The sequence below is a fragment of the Nanorana parkeri genome, unplaced genomic scaffold, assembly GCF_000935625.1.
Source record: "Nanorana parkeri isolate BGI_ZX_2015 unplaced genomic scaffold, ASM93562v1 scaffold372, whole genome shotgun sequence".
Lineage (NCBI taxonomy): Eukaryota > Metazoa > Chordata > Amphibia > Anura > Dicroglossidae > Nanorana > Nanorana parkeri.
In genome coordinates, this window is record NW_017306640.1 from 885,656 (window position 1) to 906,685 (window position 21,030).

Sequence of the window (21,030 nt, forward strand, 5' to 3'; positions counted from 1 at the left end):
CTGGGACACAGAGCAGCGCCCAGCGGGGAGGAAAGAAAGCAGGGATGCGTTGCTGTATCGGCAGAAAAATTGCATTATTGCTCTCACTGCGACGTTCGAGGCGATATGTAACATGTTCAGCACAATTGTCACTTTTTGCACGTAGGCGCTCCGACGCGTGTGTATCTGGGGGGCGGGAGACTTAAACATTTTTTTCCCATTTTGTTTTTTTTTTTATGTTACATTCATTTTTAAACACTTTTTTTTGTACACTAACCCTATTGGTATTACATAGGGGACTAACAAGCACCCTGTGTAATAGCAGATAGGGTGTGACAGGTCCTCTTTCTGGAGGCATCAGGGGTCTTTTAGACCCCTAATGTCACCTAGAGACCCCAAACAAGCTGAGGAAGCCGAGATCTGCTTTCCCAGCTTCTTGTCCTGGCTCTAAGAGCCGGAGACTGTGTACAGTGACACCGGAAGTGATGTAATACACAGCACTTCCGCGTCCAGTGATCGGAGGAGAGATCAGCGGCTGGAAGCGGCTGAATCTCTCTCTGATCATTGCGTGGAGACCCACCGACCCAGTGGCCGTTGCGGGGGTACCACACGGTACAAACGATCCGGCGGCTGTTCAGACACCAGATGGATTGTAAGTTACACAGCAATCGCCTGCTGTTAAAAGCAGTACCAAGAGCACGCCTGCCGGAGCAGCCGTGTTCTTCTTTTACCCACTTCTGCAGGCCGCCGTCTATAGACATACTGGGGCCCGGAAGTGATTAATGTGACATTAAAGTAAATGTTTTCCCCCTCCCCCCCAATGTAAATGCCAGCACTTACCTTAACTGATGTCTCCTAATCCGATCTTCTTTCCTGATGTTTTCATCTGTCCCTCCAGCGGTGCGGCGGGTCTCCGATCCAGCGCTGACTCCTCTGTAGTTGCTGGCACTTCCTGTCCCAGGGTGTCTGTACGCGTCCATAGACTTACCTTGTGTCTCTCCTCGTCTCCCAGCCGAAAATCCGAACTGCGCAATGCGCCCGCCCCAAGATGCTTTGCGGCCGCCTGAGCAGTTACGGATTTTTGGACGGCAAAGACGGAGTAAGTTTAAACCGTGTTAAAGCGGGTTTTTTTTTCTTCTTCAACTTTTTGCAGAAGATACGCTATTAGCGTAGCGGGAAAGCCTGCTGTGCATTTTGCATCGCTCCCGCTACACTAATAGTGTATCTTTTCAGAAGCTGCACACAGCGCACCGGTTTAAATAGTAACCCGCACGCTCTGTATGCATATAATGACAGCGTGAGAGCCGGGACGCTGCGCTTGTCGTTGAATCAGATCAGGTGAGTATTAAAAAAAAAAAAAGTTTTATTTTATGTTCCCGGGACATTTAAAAATGCCCTGGTAACATAAAATAATAAAACATTTAAAATTTTATTTTAAAAAATGTCACCTTACCTTAGCCTGGTGGTCAGTGGGGGTCCCTGGACCCTGGATGCCGCACCGGCGGTAGTTCCGCCACTGCCCTGAGCACCCGCCTAACTCCTGACTTCAGGAAAAATTAAACGTCGTCCCTTGCAGTGGGACTACCCCTGCACTGCAAAGGCTAACTGATAATATATATGCCTAAATGCCAAAATGTTCCTCTGCATTTTGCAAAGCAAGCAAAATGCATTGACATAAGAAAATATATTGGGGGAATGTATCAAAACTGGAGCAGTTGTCCATGGCAACCAATCAGCTTTTATTTTCAAATCTTTAACTGAACAAACTCAAAAGAGAATCTGATTGGTTACTATGGGCAACTGCTCCAGATTATCTCTGCTCGTGAAATCATAACTTTAAAACATGCCCTAAGGATTAGCTGCAATAGGTGTACATATTTCAGTCAACATGTGCTTATCTCACTTATGTGCCCAACCTGTGGCCTGAGGGCCGTATGCAGCCCTTTGGCACTTCTTATGTGGCCCTCAGGACCACTGCCTACAATAGTCTGGATTTTACTAACATATACATATTTTAATCATATATAATGGATCTTGCTGAGAGACATATCAAAAGTAATTGTTAAGGGGGTTGTAGAAAGCACAAATATGGAAGCATTGATTTGTAAAGGTAATCTCTAGCAGTCTTATGCAATGTGCCTCCAGGTTATGACTTTCTACTGAAGCATGTCCCCATTCTTCAACAATTCCTATAGTGTGTTGGCAGTTTCTGACCTCCTCCTGTAGCATGTCTGCAGTCTCTGACCTTCTCCTATAGCAGTTCTGTAATCTCGGACGATCTCCTGTGGCATGTCTACAGCCTCCGGCAGCTTTTTGTAATATTACTTTTACTGATTATCATGTACAGCCCTTTGGTGATGTCATGGACCACAATATCATGAGTGTTGATCACCAGTGTAATCTACAGTGACCTTTGACTTCCTGGTTTATAGCTCAGTCTTATAGTACATGACCAAGTAATGTACAGGACTATACTTGAAGTACAGTATCTCAAAACAAACAGTTTGTACCTTTAATCATTATTAAAAAAGACAATTGCACTTGGCTCATATATTTCCCCTTTTTTTAAATTAACCCAAGTGTATATGTTGATGATCTACCGTATGACAACATTTTTCTTATCTTTCAAAAGTTTAAAAATAACTGGATTTGGACTTTGATGATGCCATAAACATTAGATAAAGTATCCTTTGTTGGAGTAGCTATGTTCCGATCTGTAATATATCGGTACAATTAAAATTAAAGAGAATTCATTCCAAATAAAGAAACTCCACACTAATGTACTAAGCAAGGATTGAAGCTAGAAGGTAGCTCACTTGTAAGTGATTGACAGAATCTGTGAACTTCATCTAAACTTCTGGTCTCAAAGACTCCACATACATTTCTATGGCACGGATGCTTAGTATTGGGAATGCATAATTTTATAGTTCATGCCAGTTACATTTAAATGTGCCCAGCACAAAGCACTTTTAGCCAGTCAAGGAAACCTAATTCCAATCCATATTTGATTTTCAATCAAATCAATGGTCTCTAGTTTGCATACATTTGCCAGTATTTAGGAAAGTCATATGCAAAGACAAATTATTTGCGTACAATGCGATCACTCCTCTAATCTATAAGAGTCTTTACATTGTGTAAGGAACAGTTAAACAATGGTTGAGAACCTACATGGAGGTTAACCCTACCCTTTCCTAAAGGTGCAGCAACATACAAGGATCAGATTTGATGAAGGTAGTTGCAGACCGTACATGCGGATAACATTGGAAGTGCTCAGTCCATCTTTCTTAGCTATTGAAGATGCTGCAAAGAGGTGCCATGACTACAGTATAAACATAACGCATAAGTTTGGGTATGCACCGATACTTTTTAGATACCAGTGCCGATACTTGGCATTTTCATGAGAACTACCAGGGTTGCAGCGTTTGCAGCAGGGACCTAGCTCTGGTGCTCCACCACTGTCCTGAAATCCTTAGTCTGTATTGTTTTAGAAAAACTGTCACATGACAATAAACAAAAATGTATCAGTACTTGTAAGTACTTGGGCAAGTATCAGTACTTGTACTTCCAAAACTGGTATCTGTGCATCCCTTTATTTATATTTATAAAAACAACATCATACATTAAAACAGAGATGTACAAATCCCAGGAGCTCCGTGTGCTCCTTACAAATGACAGCTGCCTCCTAACTTTTGAATTTTTCTCTAGTCTAGTCTTGGAGCTGGAAAAGTATCTGTACATGTACTTGTACCGAGTGCGGTACTTGGTATCGGTGCATCCCTACATAAATTCCCCAGGTCTCAGAGCCGTTAGCCAGAAAATTAAATGAAATTAAAACATGTTTCTGATATTGCAGTAAAAATAGATGTCTCAGTTGGCATATATTTGTGAATTGATGGGGAAAGCTGTATGCCAAGATCTTGGTGCCCCTGTTCAAAGTGGACCCTATTCAGATCTTTGTAATGACCCACATGGAAGAAATAAAAAGCTATTATCAATTGATAGAGAACTAGCCAGGAGGTGAACCTTCTGGTGAATCTCCCGCTGGTCCAAGCTTCAGTATCTTGCTACTCGGCCCCGCTGGCTCTTAAAATAGCTGAACATTGCTTGCATCCAATCAGATTGTTCAGGTATTTTGAGAGCCAGTGGGGCCGACTAGCAAGATACTGAAGCTTGGCCCAGTGGGAGATTCCTCCATCTACACAGTTTAGTGTAGATGGAGGAATCTGTTGCACTTTTTCCATCTGACCATAGAAAATCTGCAGATAATATATAGGTATATGGCCAGCTTAACATGAATAGATAGTTCAGTTTTGAGCAGGTTTTAATGGTTTAAATCACCCAGTAACGTCTGTACGTAGTGGTCTTCTAGCCGAAAGATCTCTGTTCCTGAATATTCAGACTTGCACAACTACTGCTTACTTTTTTTTACTTTGGATTTATTATTTATTGTACATTATGGAGAAAACAGCAGACATCTTGACTTCCTGTGCCCAGTGTGAAAGAGCAAGGCTAGGAGGTCCAGCAAGGAGCTTTGGTTTCTGAAAAATATAAGAAGCTAGTTAGTGATTCATAACAGCGGTATGTACTTAAAATTGAAATATGAGTTGTTTGGGTGGACCGATGCTTTAATTAAAGAGCAATTTTCAGGGAACAATGAACGAATCATTGAACTACTAATGCCATCCAGGACAGCAAAGTGCTCATGTTGGAAAGCTCACGCAGCTTATCCTAACCGAGTTAATCTGTAATTATTTGCACCCAGATATCAGAGCTCCTTCCATATGTGATGGGTGGGTTTGCTTCTGTATATTGAAAAGTTAGGAGAGTTGTCCCCTGATGCAGCACTACACGAGGGTAAGGACGTATGGGTGTGGTTTTGATGCTAGGTGTGCGGCTTCTTTTAAGTGTGGACCCAGGACAACTTCTACACTATCTTCTAGCATCTGTCATTGCTTCTGTATATTGTTTCTCTCCCAGGTAGGTTTAAATCAGCGAATGGCTTTTTAGTAGTGACTTCGATATGCTAAGGCAGCCTTTCATAACAAGGGTGCCGTGGCACCCTGGTGTGCCTTCTGGCTTCCTGAGGGGCGCCTCAAAATGTTGTGCTAGTGGGACTATGATGTGAAGGGGAAAAAAGACTAAGGTGCAGGGGGCTCCTGATGTAAAGAGGGCTTTTGATGTGAAAGGGGGGCTTCTGATGCAAAGGGTGACTCTGATGTGAAGGGGGATGTTGATTTGAAGGGGGCACTCGACGTGAAGGGGGAAAACTACTTTTTTTCTGTGTTTTTGCGCATGGTCCCCTTTAAATCTATGACATTTTAGACTGGGGTGCCTCAAGATTTTGCATACTTTTAGAGGGTGCCGTGACTAAAAAAAAGAGGGAGAAACGCTGTGCTAAGGTACATGTGAGGGACAGCAAGAAAACTAAAGTGGGTTTGTTTGTAAATGTCTCACCTGGATTTTGAACAGATATACCTCATGCAAGCGGTTGCATGAGGACGTAGAATGTAAAATTGCGGGCATATTTCTGTGCCTTGGATACATAGCTGTTGCATACAGCCGTCCATAGTAGTCAGTGGGTGTAAGCGGATCTACGTAGGCTTATTTAGCTACTTGCATAAACTGCGCATGCGTACGAACATACAACCCTGGAGGTAGCTGGTTTGCAGTTTGTATACAACTTTATTTTGCAGCTGTGTATTTCTTGAGCAAGAATACACCTGCACCTGCCCTATGGCCTATGCTGTGCCCATGTGCATGAGGCTTTACCCAAAAAAGGGTTTCCAGAAAGCAAGATTATTAGTAAAAAAAAAAAAAAGCAGTCAGATAGGGGTGCTACAGCTACACCTGAAAAATGAAGTACTCAGCTCCCTAAATGTATCTGAAGGGTTAATGTTCAATTTTGAATGAAGCACACCTTTAAATTATAATCCCAGCCAGATTGTTTAGCGTGAAATGCAATAAATTTCACTATTGTGTGACATCTGTCATTTAATTGAACGCCTAAATATCTTCACTTTGGTGAAGATTGAGTATACTGATGTGGGAAACATTGTAACACTTTAATAAACAATTTCCACCTTTACAATATGTCAACTGGTGGATAAATGAATGTAGAAATCTGGAACCATTCAGTCCAGTCATGAAGACAAAAGGGGCCTAGGAAGTTCAAAGTATACAGTATTTAATACCAGAACAGTTTTTTTAGAAGAATGGGAATGGATTTCTTTGCCATCTATATCCTTTTGAGAGAATTATCTTTACTGCCTGTCCCTAAAACACAACAGGAAGCATGTTGAAGTCTCTCCAAAACAAGTGACCCATTGTTAAATCTATTGCCCCATTGGATCTATTGCTAAATCTATTGTTCAAACCTTCTTTCTAGTTGATTTCTTCTGGTACATTTCTTTAGTCAGTTTTATGTACGTACCTACCAATTAATGATGCATGAACTCAGTGAGTTGGCACAAATTGTAACTGTAGGAGTGGCATATAATTCAGCTAACGCTAATATGTCCTGTTAAGGTTACAGGAAATTTATATATACTGAAATTCTTAAGAATAGAATGTCTTGCATTACTGCTTGGTTTATGTTTTTCATTCTACCATTTTGGTTAATGTGCAATGAATGATAAATCATAAATGCAGGTCCTACCAAGATGTGTACCGTTCCTTCAAGTGCAGTATGTTCTTTGTATCTGAGCTTAGCATCAGACATTAGGCTGCAAGCAGGGGTGTATCTACAGCAAGGCAAAATAGGCATTTGCCTAGGGCGGCACTTTCCAGGGGGCGGCAGAAAACGCCACCCCAAACCAACGAGGCGGACAGGGCCGTACTTGCCTTTGAGCACTTGCCCAGTGGTCTGAGGCTGCTAGGCACAGAATCAGGCAGCAGCGGCTAATTAGAGAGCTGCTCGGTGGAGGGGAAGGCCCAGTGAAATGCTGTCCAGCTGGCTTTGTACCGGCCGTGCACCGCGTGTGGGAGCGGCTCTATCTTGGGGGGGGATCTGCCACTGGGAAGGAGAGCCCGGAATCTTGTGACACGCCGGCCGCTCACATTGGTCTCCTCCCCCTGACTGCTTGGCCTTCTGTGACAGTTTCTCTCCTCCCTGTTGGACACTGCGCTGTATCAGAGGGGACACAGAGCAGTGCCCAGCGGGGAGGAGAGAAACCAGGCATGCACCACAATTTCGGCCGAAAGATGGCACTTTCGGCATTTTTACAAAAGTGCTATTTTTAGCCGATATGTTTCAGACAAAATTTTGGTGCATCCAAAAGGCCTAACGCTCTGGAACGCACTCTTTATGGAGTGAATGGGCCTTGAAATGGGCTTTCAGTTGCAGTCCAGTGCATTTGCATGCGTTTGTGTGCCTTTTTGATGCGTTCAAGTGCATTTCAGACCAGAGAAAATGGGACAAGCAGTATCGGAACAGACTGCGCCGATGTAAGCAGAGCCCAGAAATACCATAGGGATACATTGGGATTTTTGTTTTGTTTTTTTGTCCGGGAAGAAACTGTTCTGGTCTGGGCGTGATCCGGACATTGTGTGAACAAGCCCTAAGCCTCTATTCACATATAGTGTTTGCGTCTACCGCACGACACGCAAACACTAACATCTTTACAACTGCATGAATTCTGCTCGTTTGTGGCTATTACTATAGCCGCTAACGTGCGCAATACGCCCCTGGAATCACGATTGGACTATTTTGTGGGACGCACGGTTTTGTACCACGCGGTCCCTGCAATAGTCTGAACAATTCACATTAAAAAGCATTGGGGGGAATTTATTAAAGCAATTGCGACAGTTTTAGCCTCTTAGACAATTTTTTTATGTACAAATCAGTTTAGAGCCGTTTTGCGCGTATTCGTACGGCCGAATACGCACGGACAAATGCTCCAGTGGGGGTGCAGCCTAAGGGTTGAAGAGTAAGTGTAGGCAAGAGCATTAACCATTTTATCATAATGTAAAATATCATTGAGGTTATTATTATTAGTGCTACCATAGCTTTTAACCCCAGCACTATCCTAGCAGTGCATTGACTATGCTGACAGCTCTCCTGCTGCATGTTGTTCATACATACTTCATGGTAAGTTCAATGATATATATAGTCACAGTTGCCCATAAAGGAACTCAATCCTTTTTCTCGTTCAGCTTAGTTAAAAAACTAATGGTATATGGCCAGGTTTATTTTAAAGAACAACTCCATGCTAGTGGAAAAAAGGACATTATTTTCAAAACAAAGAACTGCTTAGATCTTAAACTGTAACTAGTTAAAATGAATTGACTTTCTCTGCAGGCAGTATATAGTCCATGGTGTGACACCAAGAGATTATCTCTGCCCACCTGTCTGCTAGTACATGCCAAATGACAGCACACATGAATGCACACATCTCATATTTAAATAGGCAAGAGGCAAACTATTTGAAGTGAGGGGTTAAAAAGGTTTTGGCTATCCAGTTTTTAGCAAGTTCAGCCAGTAGCTAACCGGGGGGTTGCAGCTCACATTAACTACCACCAATCAGAGAATGCCCACATGGCCGGAATAGTCATTTTTTGTCTTTATTCACTTATTAATTTTTACAGCCAGCTGCTGGCCACCAATGTTGGAGGGATATTGTTACAGCCAGCCACTGACCACCAATGCTGGAGGAGGTTATTGTTACAGCCTACTACTGACAACCAATGCTGGAGAGGGGATTATTGGTGCGGCTTGCTACTGTTCACCAATGCTGGAGAGGGGATTATTGTTGCAGCCTGCTACTGGTCACCAATGCTGGAGAGGGGATTATTGGTATGGCTTGCTACTGGTCACCAATGTTGGAGAGGGGATTATTGGTATGGCTTGCTACTGGTCACCAATGCTGGAGAGGGGATTATTGGTGCGGCTTGCTACTGGTCACCAATACTAGAGAGGGGATTATTGGTACAGCTTGCTAATGGTCACCAATGCTGGAGAGGGGATTATTGGTACGGCTTGCTGCTGGTCACCAATGCTAGAGAAGGGATTATTGGTACGGCTTGCTACTGGTCACCAATGTTGGAGAGGGGATTATTGGTATGGCTTGCTACTGTTCACCTATGCTGGAGAGGGGATTATTGGTACAGCTTGCTACTGGTCACCAATTATGGGGAATGGAGAGGGGATTATTGGTACAGCTTGCTACTGGTCACCAATACTGGAGAGGGGATTATTGGTACAGCTTGCTACTTGTCATCAATGCTGGAGAGGGGATTATTGGTACAGCCTACTACTGACAACCAATGCTGGAGAGGGGATTATTAGTACAGCTTGCTACTGGTCACCAATGCTAGATAGGGGATTATTGGTACAGCTTGCTACTGGTCATCAATGCTGGAGAGGGGATTAATGGTATGGCTTGCTTCTGGTCACCAATACTGGAGAGGGGATTATTGGTACAGCTTGCTACTTGTCATCAATGATGGAGAGGGGATTATTGGTGCAGCCTGCTACTGACAACCAATACTGGAGAGGAGATTATTGGTACAGCTTGCTACTGGTCACCAATGTTGGAGAGGGGATGATTGGTACAGCTTGCTACTGGTCACCAATGTTGGAGAGGGAATTATTGGTACAGCGTGCTACTGGTCATCAATGCTGGAGAGGGGATTATTGGTACAGCCTACTACTGACAACCAATGCTGGAGAGGGGATTATTGATCCAGCTTGCTACTGGTCACCAATGTTGGAGAGGGGATTATTGGTACGGCTTGCTACTGGTCACCAATGTTGGAGAGGGAATTATTGGTACACCTTGCTACTGGTCACCAATGTTGGGGAGGGAATTATTGGTAAAGCTTGCTACTGGTCACCAATGTTGGAGAGGGGATTATTGGTATGGCTTGCTACTGGTCACCAATGTTGGAGAGGGAATTATTGGTACACCTTGCTACTGGTCACCAATGTTGGGGAGGGAATTATTGGTAAAGCTTGCTACTGGTCACCAATGTTGGAGAGGGGATTATTGGTATGGCTTGCTACTGGTCACCAATGTTGGAGAGGGAATTATTGGTACAGCTTGCTACTGGTCACCAATGTTGGAGAGGGAATTATTGGTACAGCTTGCTACTGGTCCCCGAGGCTGATAAGGGGTGGGGGTATTATTGCAGCCAACAATTGACCACGAATACTTCTGCTAGGAACACCACTGATTTCAATCACTTTCAACTACAAGAAAGATAAAATGGATCAGGGCATTTTGATACCAACAGTTTATATTTTTATATCCCAAGGATGTTGGAAGGTTCTGCTCAATTTATTGTGATGAAAAGCTTGTAGAACTGCCCTGCTTGTGGCCTGTATTGAGTTCACCACACACATTACAATCTGATTGTAAAATCTCCTTTAGATCTACCAACAACTATGTAGTGTAAGGGCCTATCTGATTAGATACAAATGAATTGGATAGATTAGGTAGGTCCTCTTATTACACAGTTTTGGTAAATCTAAAGTTGATTGTACAAAGATTTTAGGTTTAGGTTGCAATGTGTTTGGTGACCCTTGTGAGCTTCTCACAGTGCGCTTTACAAGCTAGAGCAAGTCAAATAGCCCACTTAATTTCTCGCTATAAGATATCCAGCATCACCTAGCACTTTCCTCCCTTGCCCGCCCCTTTCATTTATTGTGTTTCAGTTCTTTTAATCATGGTCCAGTATCACATCTGGGTTTTACCTACCTGCATGCAAATACGGCCTGCCTAAAAACGCCCATTCCTCCAGACTGACATCCACCCATATTTGTATAACTCATCCGAAGTGCCAGTCCACAGAGGTAGGGGTGCTATGATGTGTTCAGGAAGCAATGTACAGCACCCTGTCGACCCCCTTCACCAGCCATAATCTGCCTGCGTTGCTTAGAGGTTAAATGATGCTGAAATAACTTGCCATGAAAAATGTAAAGGTGTTATACAAAAAAAATTTTTTGCATGTTGGTGAAAAGGAAAGTGAGAAACCATACAAAAGCATAATAGATGCAGAATAAACATCAACTTTAACACCATGAGGGAGGGCTGCCAACTTCCATGAGTCATATGCAACTAGAGCGACAAGAAATCTCGGATACACAACTAGCTAATTTGAATACTTCCCAGGGTAGTTATGACAAGGAAGTAACAACACAAGTAAATGGTTTGTTAATTCTAGGATGACATGTATGCGACTATTGCAGAATTCTATGAAAGCTACACAAAATCGTTTTTACACATTACGGCCCCAATCACACCTATATTTTAGGACAGTAAAGACAGTATGCGATCCAGTGTGTTCCCGCAGCTAACCGTGGTGGAATGAACTGGAGATGGTGTGACCGGGTCCTTATTCTTTCTCAGTGCTACTGTAGAGCAGCTGAGGAAGGAATTGATGACTCGTGCTGTAAGTTTGTAGTAAATCTGTTTCAATGTTTACAAACAATCTAAGTTTACAAACAAAATCTCTGCCACTTGATTTAAAGGAGAACTATGGGGAAAGTGTTTTTCCCCATTGTTCTCCTAAGGGTCACCGGAGGACCTAAACTAGCGTCCTCCCGTGACCCAAAGCTCAGTATATCGCGAGCTGCAGCTCACGGTATACTGAGACCGCCGCAGCCCAGAAGGATCCCAACATTACTGTCGAGATCCACCCAGCTGGGTAAGTGACAGCTGGCTCTGCCTATCTAGAGGCAGAGCCAGCTGTACCCGCCTCTTCCACCGTCTGTTCCGCCAGTCAGAGCTGGAGGATCGGACAGGGGAGGGGGAATCCCTGCAGGGAGCCATGAGTGACAGTCATGGCTCTCTGCAGGGACATGATCAAGAAGTGAGCGACTTGTGACAGTTTCATTGTCACACGTTGGCTCAAACTATGAGGTGAGTGAGAATCACTCACCTCATACCGTAGTTCTCCTTTAAAAGCTGCAGGTGTGTAAAGGCACCACCTGTAGACCCATACATCAAATAAAATATATACATGTTTCAATCCAGTCTCTTTCAATGTTCTTGGTTAGCATTGCCCTTTGTGCGATAGAATTGACAGTATTAATAAATGCCCCCCATCATATTTTTTGTACATCAGGTATTTCCAAAAAATGCTTAAAAATGGAATCCCTTAATGAGCAAATTCAATGTTTCACAAAACGTAAACTGAACAAAACGTAAACTTATCCGAGAATATTTTTACTCTTAGGTCAATGGCAGATACCACAAGGAACACTATAAAACAGTTGTCATGACCTTGCTCCTGTTAAAGTAAACATTTTGGAGAAGGATCCGAATTGGATTTTGGCAGCGTATGTGGGTAGGACTGAAGCTTTTTTCAGTAGTATAGGTTATAGCCAAACATGGCAAAGGATTTGATGGTGCTGTAATATTGAGAAAAGTTTGGGTAACAAAAGGGTTTCATTTACTAAAGGCAAAAGGGAATTTCCTTAAGGGAATTTCCCCTTAGATTAATGAATGAGGTGAAGCTCTGCTGACTTCCATCATCCAGACATGTTCAAGCAAATATACCGTTTTTGGTGTATTCTTGGCAAAATCAATTTTCACCACATTTACTGAGCTACGGCAAAATTCCTTTGCAAAGTGAATAGCTTGTTTAGCTTTAGTAAATCAACCCCAAAAAGTTAACATGTTTGTCCAGTTATGTCTGGGATGGCCCGTGTTTTGCATTTCCAAGCATGTGTTCTGAAACTGAACTGGTGGGGTCAATTAAAGTGACATTGTGCTTAATCTGAGGATAACTTCACCCTGGCATAATTTCCATCCTCTCCTGCGCCACCATTTTATAATCTCCTGCACATGCACATACTGTATGTGTCGCAGGTCTTTGCTAGGTATCTGTGACCAGGCAAAGGCGTGTGGATTCTAGATCCTTGCTGAGACCCACAGCATCTGTGCACATGACCAGGAATCTCCGGCACGGGTTTAGATAACTAGAATACCTTAAGGAGACCGACAGTACATCTGTGCCCGAAGTCTTGCAATGCACTACCTCCTGGCATGTGACATGGCAATCCCAGGCGGCTTCAGGGTGTCCTTATGTAACTGTGCCCTAGGTGAGGAATCAGGAAGTGCTGAAAAGTACAAAGAAGTAACAAAAAGAAGAAAGATTTCCAATTGGTAAGAGGGAGTGGGAGGAACCAGATTTTCCTACACTCATATAATTTTGTATGATCATTGTATGCATGTATCATGGTATTTGATTTGTTAAATAATATGAGATAATGTTTTTTAATAACTTTTAATCATTTTTTTTACAGGTGAGACATGGCACGACATATGTTTGAATTGGATGAGTCAGTAAGTATTAAGTTTGGATATTTAGAACTTTTTAGGCTTCTGCTTAAAGTAGGTTTTTCCCCTATTTAAAAAGCTTTCCAGCGCTGCAGCTCCTGCAAGGTTCTGTCACTTAATGGGAGGAGAAAAGAGTGTGGAGGAACCCAACAATATTGTCAGGATCGCTTCTCAGCATGAAGCTTAGCCCTGCCCACAGTATATTATATGCAAGCTTATGGTGGATTTTTGATTACAGGAATACATTACAAAATGTAAAACTAAACATAGCAAAAAAAGTGTACCCCATAGTTCTCTTTTAAATTCAGTCATACCTTTTGTCAGGTATATAAGGCAAATGTATCCTTAAGCCATATAATATATGCTACTGTGTAAATGTCACTGATCATGGTACATATTTATTTATTTTGCTAAATGCTAAAGGCAATGAAAAGATAAAAGGCTTGAATGTCAGTGAAGCACAATTGTCCAGATAATAGTTGGTAGTGTTGCCACAAGTTGACAGCTTGGAGCTGAATTGTGTAATATTACCTCTAAGACACTAGGCTAATTATCAGTAAAAAGTGACAATAAAGCAATGTTCACAAAATGACATTGCACTATATAAATACTGTAGTGCAATGTTGTGAACACAGCTTGGATCTGAAGACAGTAATTGTTTGGTTTCAATATTGAGTGTATAGAATAACACTATCACAATGCAGTATGGTTTGTTTTAATGCAATACATGTTAAAAAACATATAAATCAGCCTTGATAATTACTGACCTTGTTGTCTTCTCCTAAATGTTCCCTTAGACCAGCATTTCTTCAAATTTAAACCCTTTAAAAGTATAACCCCACCCAGAATCCATACCAGATGGTTATCCTTGATAGGGTTCTGCCATGGATTTTTAGAGAGGACATTCCCCGCTCAAAAATAGAAAGACCATCCCCTTTCATATCACAGTCCCCCCTTTCACATTAGAGTCCTGCCTTCACATCTAGAGTCCCCCCCTTCACCTGTCCCGCATGACCCTGTGCGAAAATTTGAGGTACTCCTGAGAAAGCCAGATGACGCCCAAGGATGCCACGGTTGAGAAAGCCTGCCTTAGACATCACAGGACAAGAGACACTTTAATGCAGGGGTGCCCATAAGGTTGATTGTGACTTACCAATTGTTCGCAAAGCTAACACTGATATATTCACAAGTAGGCTCGGTGTCCCTAGCTTCCTCCAGCGCTGCTTGTGTGGCCGAATGTGTCGGATGCTGCAGACAGGGAGAAGCGTCCCGCCCCTGGGAAACCTGTAGCTTCCGACACATTCAGCTGCACTAGCACCGGTGTTGTATCCCCAGTTCAGATGTGTTCCCCCTGCCGCTCGCCTCTTTCCGAAGCCCCGCCCTCCCTTGTAGCTTTCATTTTCAGCTCTGTAGGTATAGTAACTGTTGAACAGTTTTAAGAACATCCTGCATTCATTTCAGTGATACAGGAAAACGTTATTTTTGGTATAGCCTAATTTCAGCCCTATAATTGAATGTATTGTGTGTTAGCTGATTTGTGTTTGCTGGAAACGTTCTTGCTTCCTGGGTAGAACTATCCACAAAACCATAAATTGGTGCAGTAATAGTTTAAAATCTTTCACTGTATAGAAGTCAACAGGGTAAAAGCTCATGTGGATTTACTATAAATGTGTCACAAACCTTGGAAATGTGGAGCTACGAGGGAGGGGGCGGGCTACAGAAAGAGCTGACCATCAGGGGGAACACATCTTAACAGGGGAACAGAATTCGATATAACATCGGGAAGCAGGTAAAAAGCGGCTGTAGATTCACGGTGCCTCTGAAAGGAGGGACAGCCAGGGGAGAAAGCCAGGAGAGACAGCCAGGAAAGACAGCTCAGAGAGACAGCCAGGAGACAGAGAGCTTGGAGACACAGCCAGGGGAGAGAAAGGAGAGACAGCCAGGGAAGATAGCGAGGAGAGACAGCCAGGAGAGACAGTGAGGAGAGATAGCAAGGAGTGACATCTTGTGCCCCTACACTTGTTCCCCCGCCAGCCAAGGGAGAGACAGCCAGAGGAGAGACAGCCAGGAGAGAGATAGAAGAGAGACAGCCAGGGGAGGGAGTGAGGAGAGACAGCCAGGATTATGAGCAAGGAGAGATGGTAAGGAGTAACATCTTGTGTTCCTGCTCTTGTTCTTCCTGCACCCCCCACAATCCATGTATAAATGTAGGAGGGAGAGAGAAAGAATTGATTGGAAATGTAGCATGAACCGTCAGAGCCAGTTTTTTTTTCCGTTGGTAGATCTTATTGCGCTCGTCATATGAAAAGTAGATCTTAACACAAAAAATTTTGGGCACCCCTGCTCTATTGTCTATGAGGCACCAGCAGACATTGGCAGCTGAGGCTTGTTATAGAGAGTTGTGACAGAAGATATTTTAAAAACCTTGTCCCCAGACCCAATAATCTAGTGCCAAGGGCTATCTGTATTGCGCTGTGCCTACATTGCCCTTCTTCATAGTCTGAGCACAATAATTTCCACGTGCATTCCACTAAGCATAAATGTCACAAGGCAGTTAGATTGTGTCTGTATGTTAATGGAACCTTAAAGTCTTCCCGATCTGATATCTGTGCAATGCTGTGCCATACTTAACAAAAACAAAGCTTACCTACTCAGAGAAATAACTCAATTTAATAAAACAGAATTGAAAATAATAATATTATTAAAGATGTGGTTGGTCTTTTTGAATAAAAACAGCTATGCATGCTCTTGCAAGTGACCGTTAAATTGTATTTTTTTTCATAAGCAGATGCTGGAAAATTATTTGAGAAATAATGCAGTGGGTGGTGTATATGAGGATCAAATTTTGATGCCCCATGAACATCATATTCGACCAGGTAAGCTTACAAATTCATATTTACTTATTCTTCACAATTTTTATATATTAAATTATGAATGTCAAAAACAGATCTAGTAAACACTGTAGGAGCTCCCATCCCATATATTATATTCTTTTCCTTTCTGCTACCCTGAACTGAGGGCCCTTTCTGTTAGGCCCCATGCACATGGGCAGAAAATAATGCTGCTGTTACATAGTTACATAGTTACATAGTATTTGAGGTTGAATAAAGACACCGGGTTCTGTCAACCACTTGTTAAAGGCTTGTTTTTAATGTCTCTGAACACAGCTCTATTTTAGCCAATGTGTCAATGCACATTGCGGCATTTAGATCCATATTTTAGAGCAGCGTTCAGGGGTATAAAAACAAAATGTCCCAAACCTACATTCGTAGAGCAGCTTACTGGCATTATTTACATGTAAACGCTTGTGTATGCACATAAATTCATTCTATTGGGTAGAATAAATAATTTTTTCAGTGCATATGTCTCTAAACCCTGTATGTGCATATAAAAGCACATAATAACACACCAGAATCTGTATTTTTTTATGTTTTTCTTTTCTACCAACTTCTGACAGGAAGATCCAGCATGATGGGAATATTTTAATGGGCTTGTCTGCATGAACAGATAGGGGTTCATTTTTTTTTAAATGTTATATGCCAGCTAGATGCCCTTTACATGGCACTAGCTGATGCACCAGATAGTGCTGATGAGTATAGGAATTTCCAATACTTGTCAATACCAGCTAGTAATACCACACTACTATGTAACTATTTCATGTACAATTTTGCCTTAAATATGTGCTGCACACCTTAACAAAAGACTTTCAAATGACAAAAAAAACTAATGATAATAGGTAACACACATACGGTAATAGAAACATGTAAAAAAATAAACTATGAAAATCAAACAAAAAAAGCGAAACAATTGCATCTCCTTGTACAGTCTTGAATAATCAATAAATCCACTGAGTGTATCATTCAGATGGGCTTCTCTGTATGGTCTTGAACTCCGTGTAGATGGATATCCCACCAACAGTAATGAGTCATTCCTTTGGGTGTGTACATTTTAGCTTGATATATTGGGTTGTTTAAACAACAGGTTTTTACATCAAAGAACAAAAAGGAGAGCCTAGAAAATGTGACAAGGACATTAAAACTCTACCTGCTGCCTGAAAAGGCGCCGGAACGTGAGGTATAGGAATGCTCTCCCTTCTGGTGCAGTGCGATCGTAAAAAATGGAGTGTGCAGCATTTTTTCCGATCGCACAATGGGCAGGGTGCGGGCCTGCGGTGCCATTGACTTGAATAGCACCGCCATGCCCCCTCCTGTCCCAGAACACGGTCCGGCTTGATGTATGCGATCCAGTGCGTTCCGGACTCGAACCACGCCAGAGCGCACTGAACATGGTGTGACAGGGCCCTCTTCGCTTTGTGCATGAGGCCTGAATCTGTTTTAAATAAATACTATAACCCAAATTTGGAAAATATTTAACCTAAGCTGTGTGCAAGGTACAAAGATTTCTTTACTATACTTTCATGTTTGTTTTAATAAAAATCTGTATTTAATGCTATACAATATTTATAATATTATATATAAGTTTATGATACCGTGTTTCCCCGAAAATAAGACTCTGTCTTATATTTTTTTGGGCTAAAAAAAAACACACTAGGTCATATTTTCGGGGTAGGTCTTATTATTTTATTTTTTTATGTACAACAATCCACACTTATTCATGTACAACAGTCTACATGTATTCATGTACAAAAATATGGTGATCAGGGCAATCAGGGGTGCCGTACATTTCCAAGAGCAATTTGCTAACCAATCGCTGGCCAGAATGAGCGAAGCGCACTTTCACTATCGATCCCTTACAGGTGGAGTGCATTTGGTATCACTCCACCTGTGACAGGAGCCGGCGCTATAGAGGAGGCATCGGCTTATGTGGCTCTGCTCCCTCCGGTGCCACCTCGCTTCCTCTAGCGCTGGCTTCGTTGGCACCGCTGATTCTCTTCTGCGGCTCTTCAAGCTCCCCCTTATGACACCACCGGCCCTGGGAATGGTCCCAACTAGGTCTTATTTTTGGGGTAGGTCTTATATTTTAGCAATTCCCAAAAATAGTACTAGGTCTTATTTTCGGGGTAGGTCTTATTTTCAGGGAAACAGGGTAGCACACAATTCCATCTCCACTCTTCTTTTCCCTGGAACACAATATGGCTTCTAGACTACTGAAAAACAGTAAGAATAAACTCACAATGCTCCTTACTTGAGAATCACTTTAAATTTAAAGTAGACTTGACACTCCAACAGGATACAGTTAAGGATAATTAAAGTAAAGGGTGCACCAATACGTGTAGCACATTTTCCCCTTTTCTTCTCAAGTAGCCAGTAGGTTTTATTTACTAAAGGGGGTGGAGAACTCAGTGACCACCTAGGCCTTTTAGTTAATATGATTTTAAATTCCCTGCACATTCATTTCAAAGTAAAATAGTTTATCTAAAAAGTGACCAAGCTAATATTTTAAGGAATTCAGAATTATAGACCTAAACAGGGACAGTGAGACAATTTGTGAGACAGATTTAAAACAAGGTTACAGCATGAGTCATAAATTATTGCCTCAGCAGCTCTAACAGAATAAAACTTGACCCTGATCGCTTCTTAATTATGCATCTGTTTAGAGTGAAAATCTCATGTTCATTAATAAACCTGTCTCAGAACCTTGCAAACTCCAAAGATGTCCCCACCACACTCCTTACTGGTATGTCTCTTTTAAGGTGTGTGGTGCAGTGACAGTGGATGGTGCCACTTCAAATCCAAGTAATAAAATATATCATGAGAACACCAAAGTCAAATCTTCAACGAGTGGTCATTTTATTGAAGTACACACATCTCTTCATAAAGCGACGTTTCAGGGCCACTCAGGGTCCCTTCATCAGGCATGACGACGTTTTGAAGCCACTCAGGGCCCTTCATCAGGCATGGCAATGTGTTACAATCCATAACAAGTTTAAATATAAGTGCAAACCAATCAAGTCTTTCTTCCCCACCCCCTTAACGTCATAGTGACATCACATTCCCGCCATGTCAATCATTCTTTCCCACCCCCTTGACGTCATAGTGACTTCACATTCTCGCCATGTCAAATCATTCTTCCCCACCCCTTTGACATCATAGTGACGTTACACTCCCGCCATGTCAATCATTCTTCCCCACCCCCTTGACGTCATAGTGACTTCACATTCTCGCAATGTCAAATCATTCTTCCCCACCCCTTTGACATCATAGTGACGTTACACTCCCGCCACGTCAATCATTCTTCCCCACTCCCTTGACGTCATAGTGACATCACATTTCCCTCATGTCAACATCATGGTCATGCCTAATGAAGAGACCCTGAGTGGCCCCGAAACGTCGCATTATGACGAGATGTGTGTACATTAATAAAATGACCACTCGTTGAAGATTTTACTTTAGTGTGCTGGTGATATATTTTACTACTTAGAACCTTGCAAACTGTCGCAAAGGAACACAGACACACAGGATCGTCAGCCTGATTTGAAACTAATGATGTCACTAATTTGCTTGATAAATGTTCCCAAGTATACATAGACCAGCTGATTTCTAAATCCACAAGTCCTTATCGGTCTGGCATACTGCAAAAGCTTTTATGATCAGTAGGACCATGGATGAACCTGCTGAACATCTTACACAAGTTATTAAACACCGTCATTGCTTTGGATTTAGAATGAGATACTTCAATTAGTGTTTGCTTTAAAAGCTTTGCCAGCAACTTGTTTCATTACCTTTTTATCCTTTTATTAATGTATTGTGATTTTTCCTTTTTTTTTTTACAAGTGGATGGGCCATACCTTGACGTAACTGAGCAGCCTAAACAGGTAATAAACTGTTTATTTATCCTTTTTGCTCCATTGTTTTCCTAGCCATACATTTATGGATCTGTTACATATGTTGACATGTAACCAGCTGCTGGTGCTGGTGATATTGCTGGGTCTGGGTTTATATGTTTAGCTTGACAATCCACTATTCTTGATATTATTTAAACAGTGGAAAAGGTTCAGTATATGGATTTCTGTGAACTCTTTTAGCTTTGTAGAGTTATTCAAAAATATCAAATTCCACCATCCTACAGAAATACATGAAACCATATTGCGAATTACTGCTTTTCTTTAAAGGTAAGCCCACTCATATCAGATTTCAGTTCTTTGTGGATTTTAGTAGGCATATTCACCTACTGACACACACCAACAAATATAACTTTTTACCTGTTCAGCCACATGGCATAAGGAAAGTCTGAAAGAGCTGACTGTCTACATGCCCACATGTAACAGTGCTGGATGAGTCACTAAGCACTATGACCCTGAATTACTAAAGCAGCAGAGCATGTTGATCTTAGCGGATGGGGTGGAACGAAGTGAAAAACTGTTTTGCAAAAATCATGTGCAAGGAAACTTAAAACTTCCATTTATGTACTTACAGATTGATTAATTTTTCTTTGCAGAGAGGGTTCCGCTTCCGATACGTGTGTGAAGGACCATCCCATGGAGGCCTACCTGGGGCTTCCAGTGAGAAAAACAAGAAATCCTATCCACAGATTAAGGTTTGATTTCTATGGCTAAAGTGAATTATTTATTTAGTTATTTATTTACTGCAGGCATTTAAATAGCGCCAACAGTTTACGCAGCGCTTTACATACTGCGTATTCACATCAGTCCTTGCTCTCAAGGAGCTTACAATCTAAGGTCCCTATCTCACATGCATATAGCGGCAGCTTAGCCTACCAGCATGTGTTTGGAGTACATTCTGCTTATATATGTGACTTTAAGTGTATATGAAGGAAAATACTATATATATATATATATATATATACAAAG

General features: G+C 42.0%; 1 protein-coding gene across 1 annotated transcript in view; it reads left to right on the forward strand.

Moving 5' to 3' along the window:
- NFKB1 (nuclear factor kappa B subunit 1) overlaps positions 1 to 21,030 on the forward strand; it is a 102,562-nt gene that overhangs the window by 6,739 nt on the left and 74,793 nt on the right. The window contains exons 2-5 of the mRNA XM_018558987.1: positions 13,231 to 13,265; positions 16,048 to 16,135; positions 19,994 to 20,034; positions 20,658 to 20,756. Of these exons, the coding sequence (XP_018414489.1) occupies positions 13,233 to 13,265; positions 16,048 to 16,135; positions 19,994 to 20,034; positions 20,658 to 20,756 (261 nt within the window). The 5' untranslated portion in view covers positions 13,231 to 13,232. The remainder of the gene's footprint in view (positions 1 to 13,230; positions 13,266 to 16,047; positions 16,136 to 19,993; positions 20,035 to 20,657; positions 20,757 to 21,030) is intronic.